The sequence below is a fragment of the Drosophila hydei genome, unplaced genomic scaffold, assembly GCF_003285905.1.
Source record: "Drosophila hydei strain 15085-1641.00,03,60 unplaced genomic scaffold, DhydRS2 tig00000001-arrow-pilon, whole genome shotgun sequence".
NCBI lineage: Eukaryota > Metazoa > Arthropoda > Insecta > Diptera > Drosophilidae > Drosophila > Drosophila hydei.
Window position 1 is genome coordinate 8283520 of NW_022045643.1, and position 13194 is coordinate 8296713.

The 13194-nt window shown below is 38.5% G+C and overlaps 1 protein-coding gene across 3 annotated transcripts in view; it reads left to right on the forward strand.

Annotated features, from left to right (window-relative positions):
• Nucleotides 1-13194, forward strand: part of LOC111599241 (ecdysone-induced protein 75B, isoforms C/D) — a 110931-nt gene that overhangs the window by 64520 nt on the left and 33217 nt on the right. For all 3 annotated transcript variants that reach the window (XM_030225212.1, XM_023314838.2, XM_023314840.2), the window contains exon 2: nt 1414-1502. In XM_030225212.1, the coding sequence (XP_030081072.1) occupies nt 1414-1502 (89 nt within the window). The remainder of the gene's footprint in view (nt 1-1413; nt 1503-13194) is intronic.

Consider the following 13194-nt stretch of genomic DNA (forward strand, 5'->3'; position numbering starts at 1 on the left):
CACTCGCTTAGATCATCTAAAACAATTCATTTGTTAATCGACGACACGTGTAAACGCGCTAATAGTGTAAAATCAAAAATAGAAAAATTGAGGAAGAAGAAGACGACTCGGTAGAGGTAACACGCTTGAAAGCGAAATGGTGCTTATCAATAGATAGGCAAGAACTTAAAGGGCAGACAATGCGTCATATAACACATGTTTATATATGTGTGTGGGTGTATATTGATTATATAAATATTGATAAGGAATCTGCATGCATGCATTTATCTATTCAATTCCACATTTATATGGCTTGCAGTCGCCTATAAATCTTAAAGTGCATTTAAAGTTTTATGTGGAACTGGCAACGATCGATAAAGATTTCACACGCATAGAGACAGAGAGGCAAGCAAGCAAACATTTGTTGTTGCTGTTGCAGCAAAAGTGCAACGATCTGCAGTGCAAAATGTCAGTGAACTTGTCGAGGCAAAAACAACAACGACAACGACCAACTGCAGACAGCGAAGCGTGTCTGGCACACAGGGACAACAACAACAACAACTGTAATGCACAGTCACAGCGTCTCTTTCATGATCATGATCATGTAGTAGATAATGACGTTTGATGAGCATGGCAGCATATTTGAGCATGCACGCCAAAGGCAGCTTGCAATTGTTTTTGTACACGAATATAGACAATGCGTGTAGCGCCAGCTCGCTCGCACGCCAGCTCTATGCTAGTAGGCAATGGCAAGTGAGTGAGCAGCAGCGAAGAGCAGCGAAGAGAAGAGCAAAACAGAACAAAGCAGAGCGTAAGACTTTCTTGTGTATGAAAACCAGTTTGTTTCGTGTGTCTTCTTTGCTGCTGAAGAAAGTCTTTCGCTTGAGTTGTCTGCCGCTCTCGCTCTCGCTCTCGCTCTCTCGTTTGTTATCTTGGCGTAAGATTCTTGTTCTGCTTTGTTTACTTTCTTCGTCTGCTTTCTTTGGCAGCTTGCGGTGAAAGTTACGTAACACTTGCTCGCTGCCTGCAATTGTCTTCACATATTACACACGCTACTCTCTATCTCTCTCTCTCTCTCTCTATCTTTCTCTTGCTTGGCCAGAACAAGCTCAAGTTCAACCAGTTGCCCATTTTGTTTTGCTGCTTTCTTCGTTGACATTGGCATTGGCCAAGCGAGCGAGTGGCTCTTCGTGTGCAAAGAAAGTATTACGTCTGTATTTACTTTCTTCGGCATTGGCTTTTTTGTAGCTGTCGCAGAGAGTAAAAGTTTACCTGAGATTGTTTAGCCTCAATGCTCAATTATCAAGATTACTGCGACTATCTTAATTATCTTTCAGAGTATTTTTATAAATTTTTTGTTCATTTTGATTGCAATTTTATGGATTTCTTATTGATTTTTATATTAATCGATTTTCTTTGCTCTCTCCCTTGCAGAATTCGATGGCACCACTGTGCTCTGTCGCGTATGCGGTGATAAGGCCTCCGGGTTCCATTATGGCGTGCATTCCTGCGAGGGCTGCAAGGTAAGTTCTACGCCCACTCCAAATATAGCTGTAAGTGCTGAGGGGTTGTCTGCTGTGGCAGCAACCACCGGGACACCGACTGAGCTGACATTGAACTCATTTGACCTCGCTGGCAAGGGCAAAGGGCCGTGCAGTCGGAGGGTTGTTGTGCAGCAGGAACAACTAAATTGGCAATTGCGTGGCAGACATGAAAACCTGCGTTGCTCCTGTTTGTCCTTGCATAAATTGCGTCGCAATAAAATAAATCAAAAGTATCCTGAACCCTGCAAACACCACCAACAACAGCAGCAGCAGCCGCAGCAACAGCCGTGACAGCAGCAGCCGTGGCAAGCACCACCGTGTTTAGCCCTTTGTCTGTGACATTGAAAATTGCCGCAAGTTCATTCGCCCGCCGCTGCCCAAGTCCAATGCTGATCATGCTCCCCCCTCTGTCTCTCTCTCTCTCTGTCTCCCTCCCCCCACTGCAGTCGACACGAGCTTAATCTGTCGCTGTCCCGCTCACTCTTTAACCTTGGCAAAGTAGTTTGCCCTATTCCCTTATATTCGCCGCGTTGCCGCCAAAGTCGGGAATAATGTCTCAATGACGTCCTTGAATTAGGTTAACAGCCAGTTTCCAGTTCCAGTTTCTATCTTGCTCCCTCCCTCCCTATTCCTCTGTCTCTGACTCTCTCTTTCTCTGTTGCGCTCTCTCGCCTGCGATCCTTTGTCGTTGTGTCGTTGTTGTAGTTATTTTTATTTGTTTAGCATTGGTTTCTTTCTTGCGGGCTGCCGAGACGTCTGCGCGTCTGAAATTTCAAACTTTCCAAGACTTTGGCCCGCTGCTTTTTGCGAATATTCTTTTACTCTTTTTTGCGCTCGCCTTTCTTGTTGTTGTTGTTATTGTTTTTTTTCTCTCGTCTTTTTGGCAAGTTCATTGACTTCGCTCTTGACCAAGCGTCGTCCACTCTTGAGCTTTGGGTTTCTTAGATCGTTTTTTGGTGCGGATTGGTGAGTTTTTTTCGCAAAGTATATACATACATGCATACATACATACGTATATGCATATGTATATATACATATGTATGTAAATTTTTGCATATATAACTCGCTCCTTATGTATAATGATATTAAGTAGCTCGCGTCGCTTTTATCAATGTTCCAGTCACACACATGCGCTAATTTAAATACATACACACGCACGTATGCATGTGTGTGGTTGTCTGTTCGTCTGGCAGGTAGGCCTATTAACAAGCTGCTCGTACGCGCTTTTTTGAAGTTCAAGGTTAAGCAAAAGGCACAGGGTCCCAGCAGCTACGCTCTATCTGGCTCAAAAACCTGTCCTGCCCTCTTTGCACACGCACTCAGTCTGTCTCGCTCGCTCTCGCTCGCTTTAAATAGACTCTAGAAGTAGGAAGCAAGTTTTGGAGGTTTTTTGCCATTTTTGTATTGCTCATACGACGCGTTAAACGCTGTCATCATTGTTGCTGTTGTTGTTGCTCTTGCTGTTCGTCATGTAGCTGATACTTCCGCCCAGGCCCGATCTGACTTGCTTGGCTTTTGCTTTAGCACCTGGCCAGAGCCAGCCTTCGGTGTGTCTATTGACCTCTATTTTAGTTTGTATAAGCATACATATATACATACACACACACGTAAATACATATATGTACGAATATCAAATTCGACTTCGAATTCAAGTTCGAATTACGTTATATTCTTTTATGAAACTAAAAGCCCACACTCTGTCAGCTTAGGCTAATCTTCTGCTTATTGTATTGCCTTTATAGATTAGCCAACACTGCTCTGTTCTAGTTAGTCAACACTGATTATATAATTTATTTGTATTGCAATTACTTCACCTTCCAATATTGGAAAGACTCCATTTTGCTAGGTCTGCCTAGGTACTTTGCCTATGCCCTTAAAAGCCTGTTTTTGTTCGCCCCTCGCTTGACTATTTACCATATTCTCAGCTCACTTGGCAACACAATTTTTTAACACTATGCCACTGCGCCTAATGACCCAATTTGTGCGGTGTCGTCCAGTCCGAGTTATGGGAATGGCTCATTTGCTCTGTCTTCGATAATTCCTCCAAATTTAAGCATAAAAACAAAACGTAGAAAAAAGCAAACAGAGGCACAAAAATAAATTAAAACCAACATACATACATACATACATACATACGTGTGTACATAAATAGGTAAATATGTTTGAGGGCATGTGTGTGTGTGCTTGTATTTGTTGACGTTGGCGTTTTTGAGTGTGATTTCTGTTATGGTTGCGCCCCTCTGCCCTGCTCTCTCTTTGGTCAGTGTGAATGGCTTGCTTTCTTTGCTCCACTCGGCTACTCTTCGGCTGTTATACAACATGTTTTTGTTCTTTCATATTATTTAGCATATTTATTTATTGTACATTTGTTGTTATTCTTTTCCTTTCCACACGCACACAATCACACACACACACACGATATTTGTTATTGCGTTTTTTGCTGTGCTTCTTTTTAGCTGCGATGCTGTTGTTGTATTTTATGCTTCGTGTAGTTTTCGTGTGCAGTTGTTGTGTTGACTGGGTGAGTGTGCGAGCGAGCGAGTCAGTGAGTGAGCGAGTGAGTAAGCGTATGTTTGTGCGTGTGCGAGCAGAGTAAGTGTGTGTGGTTGTGTAAATGTGAATGAACTCGTTCAATGTCAGCAACAACGGCGAAGCAGCGTACGCAGCATGAGCCACAAGAAGCAGCAGCAGCAGCGATAGCAGCGGCAGTGGCAGCGGCAGCGCCAACAAAAACAGCAGCAGCAAAGAGCATAAGTCGTGAGAGGCCTCAATGGGCTGTGCTCATACTCTCTCCTGCAAATGCAGCGGCAATTGTACTCTCTGTAAATGTTTAGTTGCTTATAGTATCGCCGTGGAGTTTTCGTAAATTCCTTTTGATCTACTTATGTATGTATGTTAATCTGTGCATGTATGTATATAGGCTTGTTGAACGATTAACATGACGTTGAATTCGTATTCTTATCTGCCTGGTATTCTCTAGGCTTTTAATACTGCTATTCTGAATGAGTCATCTCACTGTTAAAAGTTCCATTTTAAAATTTCATTACATGCCTAACCTGCATCAATAATGACGTTGCATCAATAGAGAAAGAGCGAGGGAGAGAGCGACAGATACAGAAAGAGGCAAAATGATAACACACTTGATAATCATTTCGAGCATAGAGAGAAAAATTCGTGTGTGTGCAGTGTGTGGGGAGGGTTGACCGAGAATAAATAGAAAATACGTAAAATAAATATAGAAGCAACGAACACACACAAAGGCCCGGAGACTCGGTTCGACAAAAACAAATAAAAATATCATACCAAAAAATTTAGTTTCAATAATAAAAATTGAAAGAGACAAATAAATAGATATTAAGTTTAGTTTTTTTAAATTTAATTTATGATTCCATTTCCTACTCAGCTGCCATTTCACTTGCCTGCAATCAGACTCTTCTATTCGAATTGGAAAATGTGCTGAAAAAAACGGGAATAGGGCGAAGAGAGCACACGCTGAATGCAGCAAATGAGCGGCGCAGCTAGCATTGCAAGAGAGCGAGAGAGTGCACATGTTTATGCTTGTGCTAGTGTTGTGCTAGGACCCAAATAGAGCGGCAGACAAACACACACAAACATACACACACAGATATGTATAAACGTGCATATGTAATCAGGGGTTAACGCTCTGACATGCACTTGAACGACTGACTGCAGTTCCTGCTCTGTGTGTGTGTGTGCGTGTGTGGGGGTGTAGAGCAACCTCTGTTATATATACACACATATATATGTACAAAAGTATTGCATGTGTGTGCTTAGGTGTAGAATGTTCTAGAAATGCTGCAGCAATTGGGCTATTGGTTTTATTTCTTTTGGTGCATTTTTTTATGCTTTTTAGTATAATTTACATATTTATTTATGAAATATGTATACACAAAGTCTACCACGTGCACACACACACGCCTTTTGCACTTTGCCTACAAATAGTTCAATGCACTTTGCAATTTGGGTCAACAACCTTCGTCCATTTAGGCAAAGCTTGAAAGAAAACTTTAAAAAAATCTATATAAATCTATATAAAATATCTTAAATAATGTTATATTTATTATTTAAAAACTACATGGTAAAAATTAAATATAAAAATTGTTACAATTTAAATAGCATGCGAGCGCAAGTGCTGTTAAGTGTGGAGCAGCGCTGTTAACGCCAGGTGCGCCATCTAGCGAACGCTTGCTGCAAACAGCGCAAAAGTATGCTACAAAATAGTTAACAGTCGCTTTTTATAGCAAACAGCTTTTGTGCGCCTGCTCAGCAGACGAGGTTTTTCATTAAACAAATTTTATTTAATTTATTATATGCAAATGTAAGAAAAATGTTTTTGATATTAAAAAATAATAGAAAACAATTTTTAAAAAATGTTACAGTTTTTAAAACAATTTAAATTGTTTTTATTTAAATCATTTAAGCGCCTTTTATATGCATATTTATGGCCACATTTACTAGATTATTTATACAATTTTTTGTTGTTGCTGCAATTGTTGTGTTACCAAGGCCAAATCACGCTCACACACACACAGCATGTAGATGAACTCTTATATTAAATTATATATATCTTTTTTTCAATTGCCAATTATCGTTGCTATAAAGAAACAATAACAAAATTATAATTTGCAATGAAAAAAAAAATAGAATTAAATTAATAAATGGGCAAACGCCCACCAGCAGCAGCAGCAAAGCTTATCTAACAATTCGATGTGTGTTTGTGTGTGGCAAAGAGAACGTGCAGCTGCAACACAACGACAACAACAGCAACATTGAGTACTACGAGCTACGTAACTGGGGCGAGGGCATAGTGCAATGAACTGACTGCCTGCCTGGCCTAGCTGGCTGGCTGGCTGGCTGGTTGCAAGCAGCAGTTGCAGTTGCAAGTTTATGTGCTGCATGCCACACACACACGTGCACAAAAACTACGAGTGATAGTAAAACGTGTACTTTATACATATATGTGTGTGTGTGAGCTCTGCAAATAAGAAACACCCCACAGAGAGATGGGGTTGGTGGGGGTTTTGTTTTGTTAGGGTGGTTGTTGCTGGCAGCCAGAGCCACTTTTGCTGACCCAGTTAAGTGTCATTCGCCGCTACTGCTGCTGCTGCTGCTGCTGCACGTGGCTTTGCTTTCATTCGAGGTTACTTACCCCTTTTTAGCTCTAGCTGTAGCTGCAGCTCCACTTCCAATTGGGGATGGTTGTTTGCCTTGTGGCTTAGTTGTTCGCTTGCTGCTGTGTGGGTGTTTGTTTTTGCTGGCTATAAATTCAAGTATTTTCGGCTGCCGCTTGTTGACTTTATTGCTAATTAAATGCGCTGTTTGCTTTTTGCTGTTGGGCAATAAAAATAAAAACAAAATAAAAACCACAAAAAAAAAACAAGTTAGTGAGTTTCCTATTAGAATCTAATCAGCAAGGCTTGGCAGGGTGTTGCCAGCGCAGCACAGTTCTCAGCAACATGTGTCAAATGCCAAATGGCATATAAATTTGTTGTTAGTTCTGTTAGGTGCTGTTAGCTACATGTGTCAGATGGCATGCACTAATTAGACATGTTGCCCAGAGTTGAGAGTGATTATGCCAATTGAACATGTTGCCAAAGCAATGCACAACATGCTGCTAGCACTTGTGCTAATGTTTTTAATTGTTGCTATTAGTTACATGTTGCTTGAGTCCTGAATGTTGCTAGCGCTTGACATTATGTTGTTTTCCCACATTGCTTTCTCTTTCTCTGCTGCAACTTATTGCATTGCTCATTTGGCGCGCAACATTCTAGAAAAAACTCAACAAGAATAACAGCAACACTCAGCAACAACAACAACAACAACAGCGGCTGAGAAACGTCAACGAACTCGCGTCAACGCGCTGCAAAATAGTTGAACGCAGTTGACGTCGCTGTTGAGCAATGAAAGTACCGCAACAAAACTGCAAAAACACACACATACATACACATACACATGCATGCTTGTTTGCTTGTGTATGTGCTGGAATAGAGGCAGCCAAAGTGCATTGACTTTGCTTTGCTTTCTTCGCTGCGGCAGCGATTGCGACTGCGACTGCGACTGTGACTGCGGCAGGGGCTACTGCTAATGTTGCAGTTGTTGTTGTTGTTGTTGTTGTTGTTGTATGTTGCTTGTTGCGGCTTGAGTTGAATGCACTTTGCATGCCAATGGCTCTTCGCATTGTACCAAATGTTGCACAGAAGCAACTGGTTGCACTCACACACACACACAGTCACAGCTATAGATTTTGTTGCATTTGTTGTGGTTGTTGCAGCCACGTAATTGCCTGATGTCATAAGTCAAAATGTTGTGTGGCATTTGTTGACAGTTTTATGCGTTTTGCCAGCTGTTAAATGCAACAGCAACAACTGCAGCAGCAGCAACAACAAACTTGGCCAGCTTTACAATTAAAAGCCACAAAACGTTTAATGCATTATTTATGATCATGTCTAGCGTAGGCTGTGGGCGTGGCTGCGGCTATTAAAAAGCGTGCGAATGCCAAAAACTCTTCGAGCTGCCCACAAAGCCGTGCATTTTTTTATTTTTAGATATTCAAAGTGTTTTTCAATTGAAAAAAAACAAATCAAATTTCAGAAATATTAAAAATAGTATGAAAAAATATCAATATTAAAAATAAATGAAAATGATGTCATAAATAATATATTACTAAAAATACTTAAATTAATAAATAAAATATGAGTTTTTAAAAATATTAAAAAAAAATACTAAAAAAATTAATATAAAATAAAAAACATAAATAAATTTAAAAAATATTAAAAATAATACTAAAAAAATAATATAAAATAAAAAGAAACAACAAATAAATTTAAAAAATATTAAAAATAATACTAAAGAAATGAATATAAAATAAAAAAGCATAAAGAAATTTAAAAAGGAATAAAAAATAATATTAAAAAAAATATCAATGTAAATAATATATGAAAATTTTATAAAACTAATATTATATAATTTAAAAAAAATTATATTTTAATTTTAATAATTAATAAAAATTAAAAATAGTAAAAAATTAAAAAAGAAATCAATCCAAAAATAATAATAAAAAAATAGTGATAAAAAATAATAAAAAATCATAAATATAATAAAATAATAATAAAAGTATAATATGAAATATTTGTAAACAAATTGAAAAACATTTTTTATTTAAATAATAAAAAGGTATTAAAAAAATATAAACAAAATTTAGTTTCTAAAATACTTAAAAAAAGTTAATATAAGACAAAAAATTTATATAATAATAGTACCCTAAAATATTTATTATTATTATGTATATATATATTTTTTTATTTTTAATATTATCTTAAATTGTAACTGTAAATTCACTTCGCAATTATTTCGTTTATTTTGTGAGCATTTTCTGCATTCCTTTCTTCCGCTGTTATTTCATCCTTTGCTTAAGCCTGTGGGTTCAATGCACTTAGCTGCAGGCTTCGCTTAACTTGCATGGAGTTGAAAAAACAATTGCCACTGCTAAAAGCCACGCCCCCTAGGCCCGCATAGGCCCCTCGCTAACTACCGCCGCTAACTAATTGATTTATGTGGCTTTGGCTGCACATTTGACGCGCGATAGGCAACACGAAATATGCCCAGGAGGCACAACTAACAGCCAACAAACAACCAACAAGCAGCAGCAACAACAACGACAACAATAAAACTATGGCTAACAAAGCACGCGAGTCGAATGGGAATGGGAATGGGAATGGGAAATGTTTCGCTTCGCCTTGCTTTGGATTTTCTTTGGCCAAAAAAAATAAAATGAAAAACGAAGGAAAAATCTTAAGAAAATTTATTGTTGTTGTTGTTGCTGCGCGCAAGTGGCCAACGGGCGTTTAACTGATTTGTTTTTTTTTGAGATTTTCCTGCTGCTGTTTTTGTTTTTGTTTTTGTTTCTGTTTCGCTTTGCTGCTCTGGCACTAACCTAAGACAATGACTGCGAGCCGGAGGCAGGGCAATCGCTAGCTGGGCAGAGGTGATCGAGATGGGGGTACGGCGGCCAGGTGTTGTGGCTCTACATAAGCTGCCCTCGCTGCTGTCGTTGGCTAACGGCAACGTTCACATGTGCGGGTGCAAATCGGTAGCCGCAACAGAAGTGGCTTGACTTTTGGCCAGGTTAACTGTAATGGCCAAGGATTAGAGCAGCAAGGCAGTGCAGTTAACTGGGCCTAGACGATACGCTTTTTGTTGCGGCTTAACTTAGAGCAGCGCTTGGCCAGTGCACTAAAAGAAATATTTAATATTTTACATTTTATAAATAAATATAAAAAATAAAAACTTTTTTTATTTGAATTTATTTTGCTAAAATAAAATTTTTTATTTTAATTTCAATTATTTTTATATTTTTATAAAATTTACATTTTTAAAATTAATTTTATTTATTCATTTAATTATTTAAAACTTATAATATTTTTAAAATTTATTTTTTATTTTATTTATTATCATTTTTTAAATATTATTATTAATTATTTTATTATGTTTTTATATTATATTTACTATATTTACTAATTTTATTTTTAATTTTAATTTTTAATATATTTTATTTTAGTTTTTACTATTAATATTTTTTATTTATATTTTATTTCTTTTATATTTTTTGTTCAATTTATGTTTTTTTTTATTATTTTTTGCTCAACATAAACTTTTCGATTCGCCCTCGCTTTAAAATTTGTGCGTAAATTGCGTGCGTCTATTACAAAGTCTATCTCAGTTGTTATCTTGGCTCTGCCACTCCCACTCCCTCTCCCTCTCTCTTTCGCCGCCGCTGGCATTTCGCTGCCACAAATCTTGACGTTTTGTTGAATGCCGCATGTTGCATGATAATTATGCAAGCGGCAAAAGTCAAATGCAGCGAAACTTAGTTAACTGCTGGGCGCTAACTCCCACTACCACATGCCACGCCCCCCTGCGCACCCACCCCTGCCTGCCTCACCCGCTCTTGGTTACAGTCCATTTATGGCTGGGGCATGGCAAACGGCACTAACTCATTTCCGTCACAAATTCTATGAATGCGTTCACACACACACACACACACACACATGGACACACACATGCACTTACACCCGCTGCCAAAAGTTTCGGGCCTGCAATTTTTTTATGCCTATTTTTATGGCAATTAATGTGGGCCAGCCGCACTTTATATGCGTGTCTGTGTGTGTGTGTGTGTGTGTGCGTGCGTGTGTTTATGCTGCGTATGAGTAATATGTATTTGCCATGCCCAGCGCCCATTTGCCCATTGGCCCATTAGGCCACTGCTCGCTCGTGACACAAAGGCTGCAAAATGTTGCATAAATTAGACGCATGCCCCGAAAGGCCGGCGTTGCGGCGTTGCAGCGTTGGCGTTGCAAATGCAATTACCGTTAACAGTGCGTATGAGCAATTCGGTCAATAAACTGCAAAGGGAATTCCTTGAAGGCAAAAACAAGACAAAAAAAATACGCGAAAATTTTCAATCTAATTTTTATTGACTTTAGCTGGAATTTTGTGTGTTTTACTTGAAATGATTTCAATAATTTTGAGCCATTTGTGAGGCGGCGGGGAAATTTATGGGAAATTTATGGGGACTTTTACCCGAGTTGTTGCAGTTCTGCAGCAACTTTAAGATCTCATTTGGAAAGTTGAAAATGGGAAAAACCTATTTCCTACACATTTCTGTGGCGAATGGAACAGAATTTTGAGGCAATTGCAGAATTTTGATAATGATTTTTTTTATTGTTAAATGTTGATGAGGCAAATAAATTGCTGATAGAATTATTTATAGTAATATATTGTGTTTTTTTATATATTATATATATACTTTATTAAATATGTATTATATTAAAATTTTATTATTATTATTATTATAATTTTATATTTATTTTATTATTATTAACTTAAGCTCAAAGCAAGTTCCTTTAGCTTTTTGTTGCTTATCTGCTTTAACTAAATTGAGTTACTCCAATCTTTAATTTTTCTAAAATTCCTTACAATACTGAAGTTTGTTTACCAATTTGCCAAACGGTTCTCAGCTCTGCTAAATTCAAGCAGCTCAAATTAAAAGTAAATCAAATTGAAAATTCTTAGACAATTTTGCTTGACTCCACACGGCAGACAGCCAAGCATTGAGTTCTAGTTGTAATTTTTTATTACTTTTGCTTAAGCTGCAACATTTTCTCTTGCACTGAGTGTCGCTTCGAAGTTCATAGTAGGCGTGGCAGCGCCCTTAACTTAAGCATCTGCTGCAGCACAAGCTGAGTCTGCCCTAGCCTTGAGCTCTTAAAGCTCGATCCCGAGCTCATTGACAATGGCAATTCAGATGACATTTGCAAAATGTATCTCACAAGCAGCAGTAGGCGTGGCAGCAGCACTGTTCTGCGCACTGTGCATTGGTCAGGGTATGTGCCAGTCGAGCAATGCCGACTTTTAGTTGCATTTGTTATATATATTCAGTTTAGAGCTAGCAGCCAGGCTCGACAACCTTCTTCAAATTGCAGTCTTAGTTTTGTGCTCAGGTGGCAGCCTCTTGATTGGCGCCTTTGCCCCATTAGACTTTGGCGCTTTGGCATTTGTGTGTCTCTTGGCTTTGCTTTGGCCATTCAGCTGTCGCAGACCCTTTTGGACGTGCCTTAATGACGTCGCTGTCGCTGTCGCTGTCGTGTCTCTTGACTGTTGTCATAAACCCAAGCGAAGGCAACATGGGCAACGCGGCTTGACAGCTACATTTGTGGCAGCCAAAATGTCAAAGCAGTAGCTGCAGATCTCTCGCTCTCTCTCGCCCTCTCCTTCTAGCTGCTGAATGTGTGTGAAAATTAAGCAGCCTATAATTTATGTTGACTCTGAAAAATCGAATGTAACTCAATTGCAAATAGATTTTGACTAGCTGCAAGTTTCGCATGTTGCAGTTGCTGTTGCTGTTGCTGCCTGCTAAACTCGTTCGGCAGCCTTCAGAAACTGCACGTACGTACGTTGTTAACCAGTACAATCACCTTGTTGTGGCATATAGTTCTCCGGCTTGGCTCGACTCCGCTCTCTTGGACTAGACCAAAAAACGTGACTCGATGGCGGCCCAAGTCAAGTAGATGGAATTGCATTTAATGGGCGCAACAACAACAACAACCAATTCTCTGCCCAGGCATTAAAGTTGTTCAAGTTGTTCGAGTTGTTCGAGTTGTTGTCGCTGCTGTTGTTGTTGTTGTTGTTGTTGCGACCGCAGCCTTTACAATTCAAATTTACAATTCGCAATTGATTTTTGTTTCTTTTGCTGTTTGCTGTTTTGTTCGTTATGTGGGCGCCTTTGTTGTAAATCTCTGTTACGTTGCTATTTGAATTTTAGCTGGCACCAATCCATAGACAAATCATTGGTTATTTTCCCAATGCGTAGCAAGCAGCAGCGGCAACAACTAGGTGACAGATGCAACATGTCATTCAACTCCAAGTCGATTGAAGGTACAATCAAAAAAATAATTAAAAATCAATGGAAATAGTAAAAGTTTCTTAGAGTTGAGCTTGTCAGATTTTAGATAGTTGTATAGAGAAATAGTTTTTATAGCTATTAAAAATATTTGGAAAATCTTAAAATTACATAAATCTAACAACAATAAAAAATTATACGAAAATTCATAAAGGAAAATAAATTTTCTTTACATATAATTTATTCTTATAT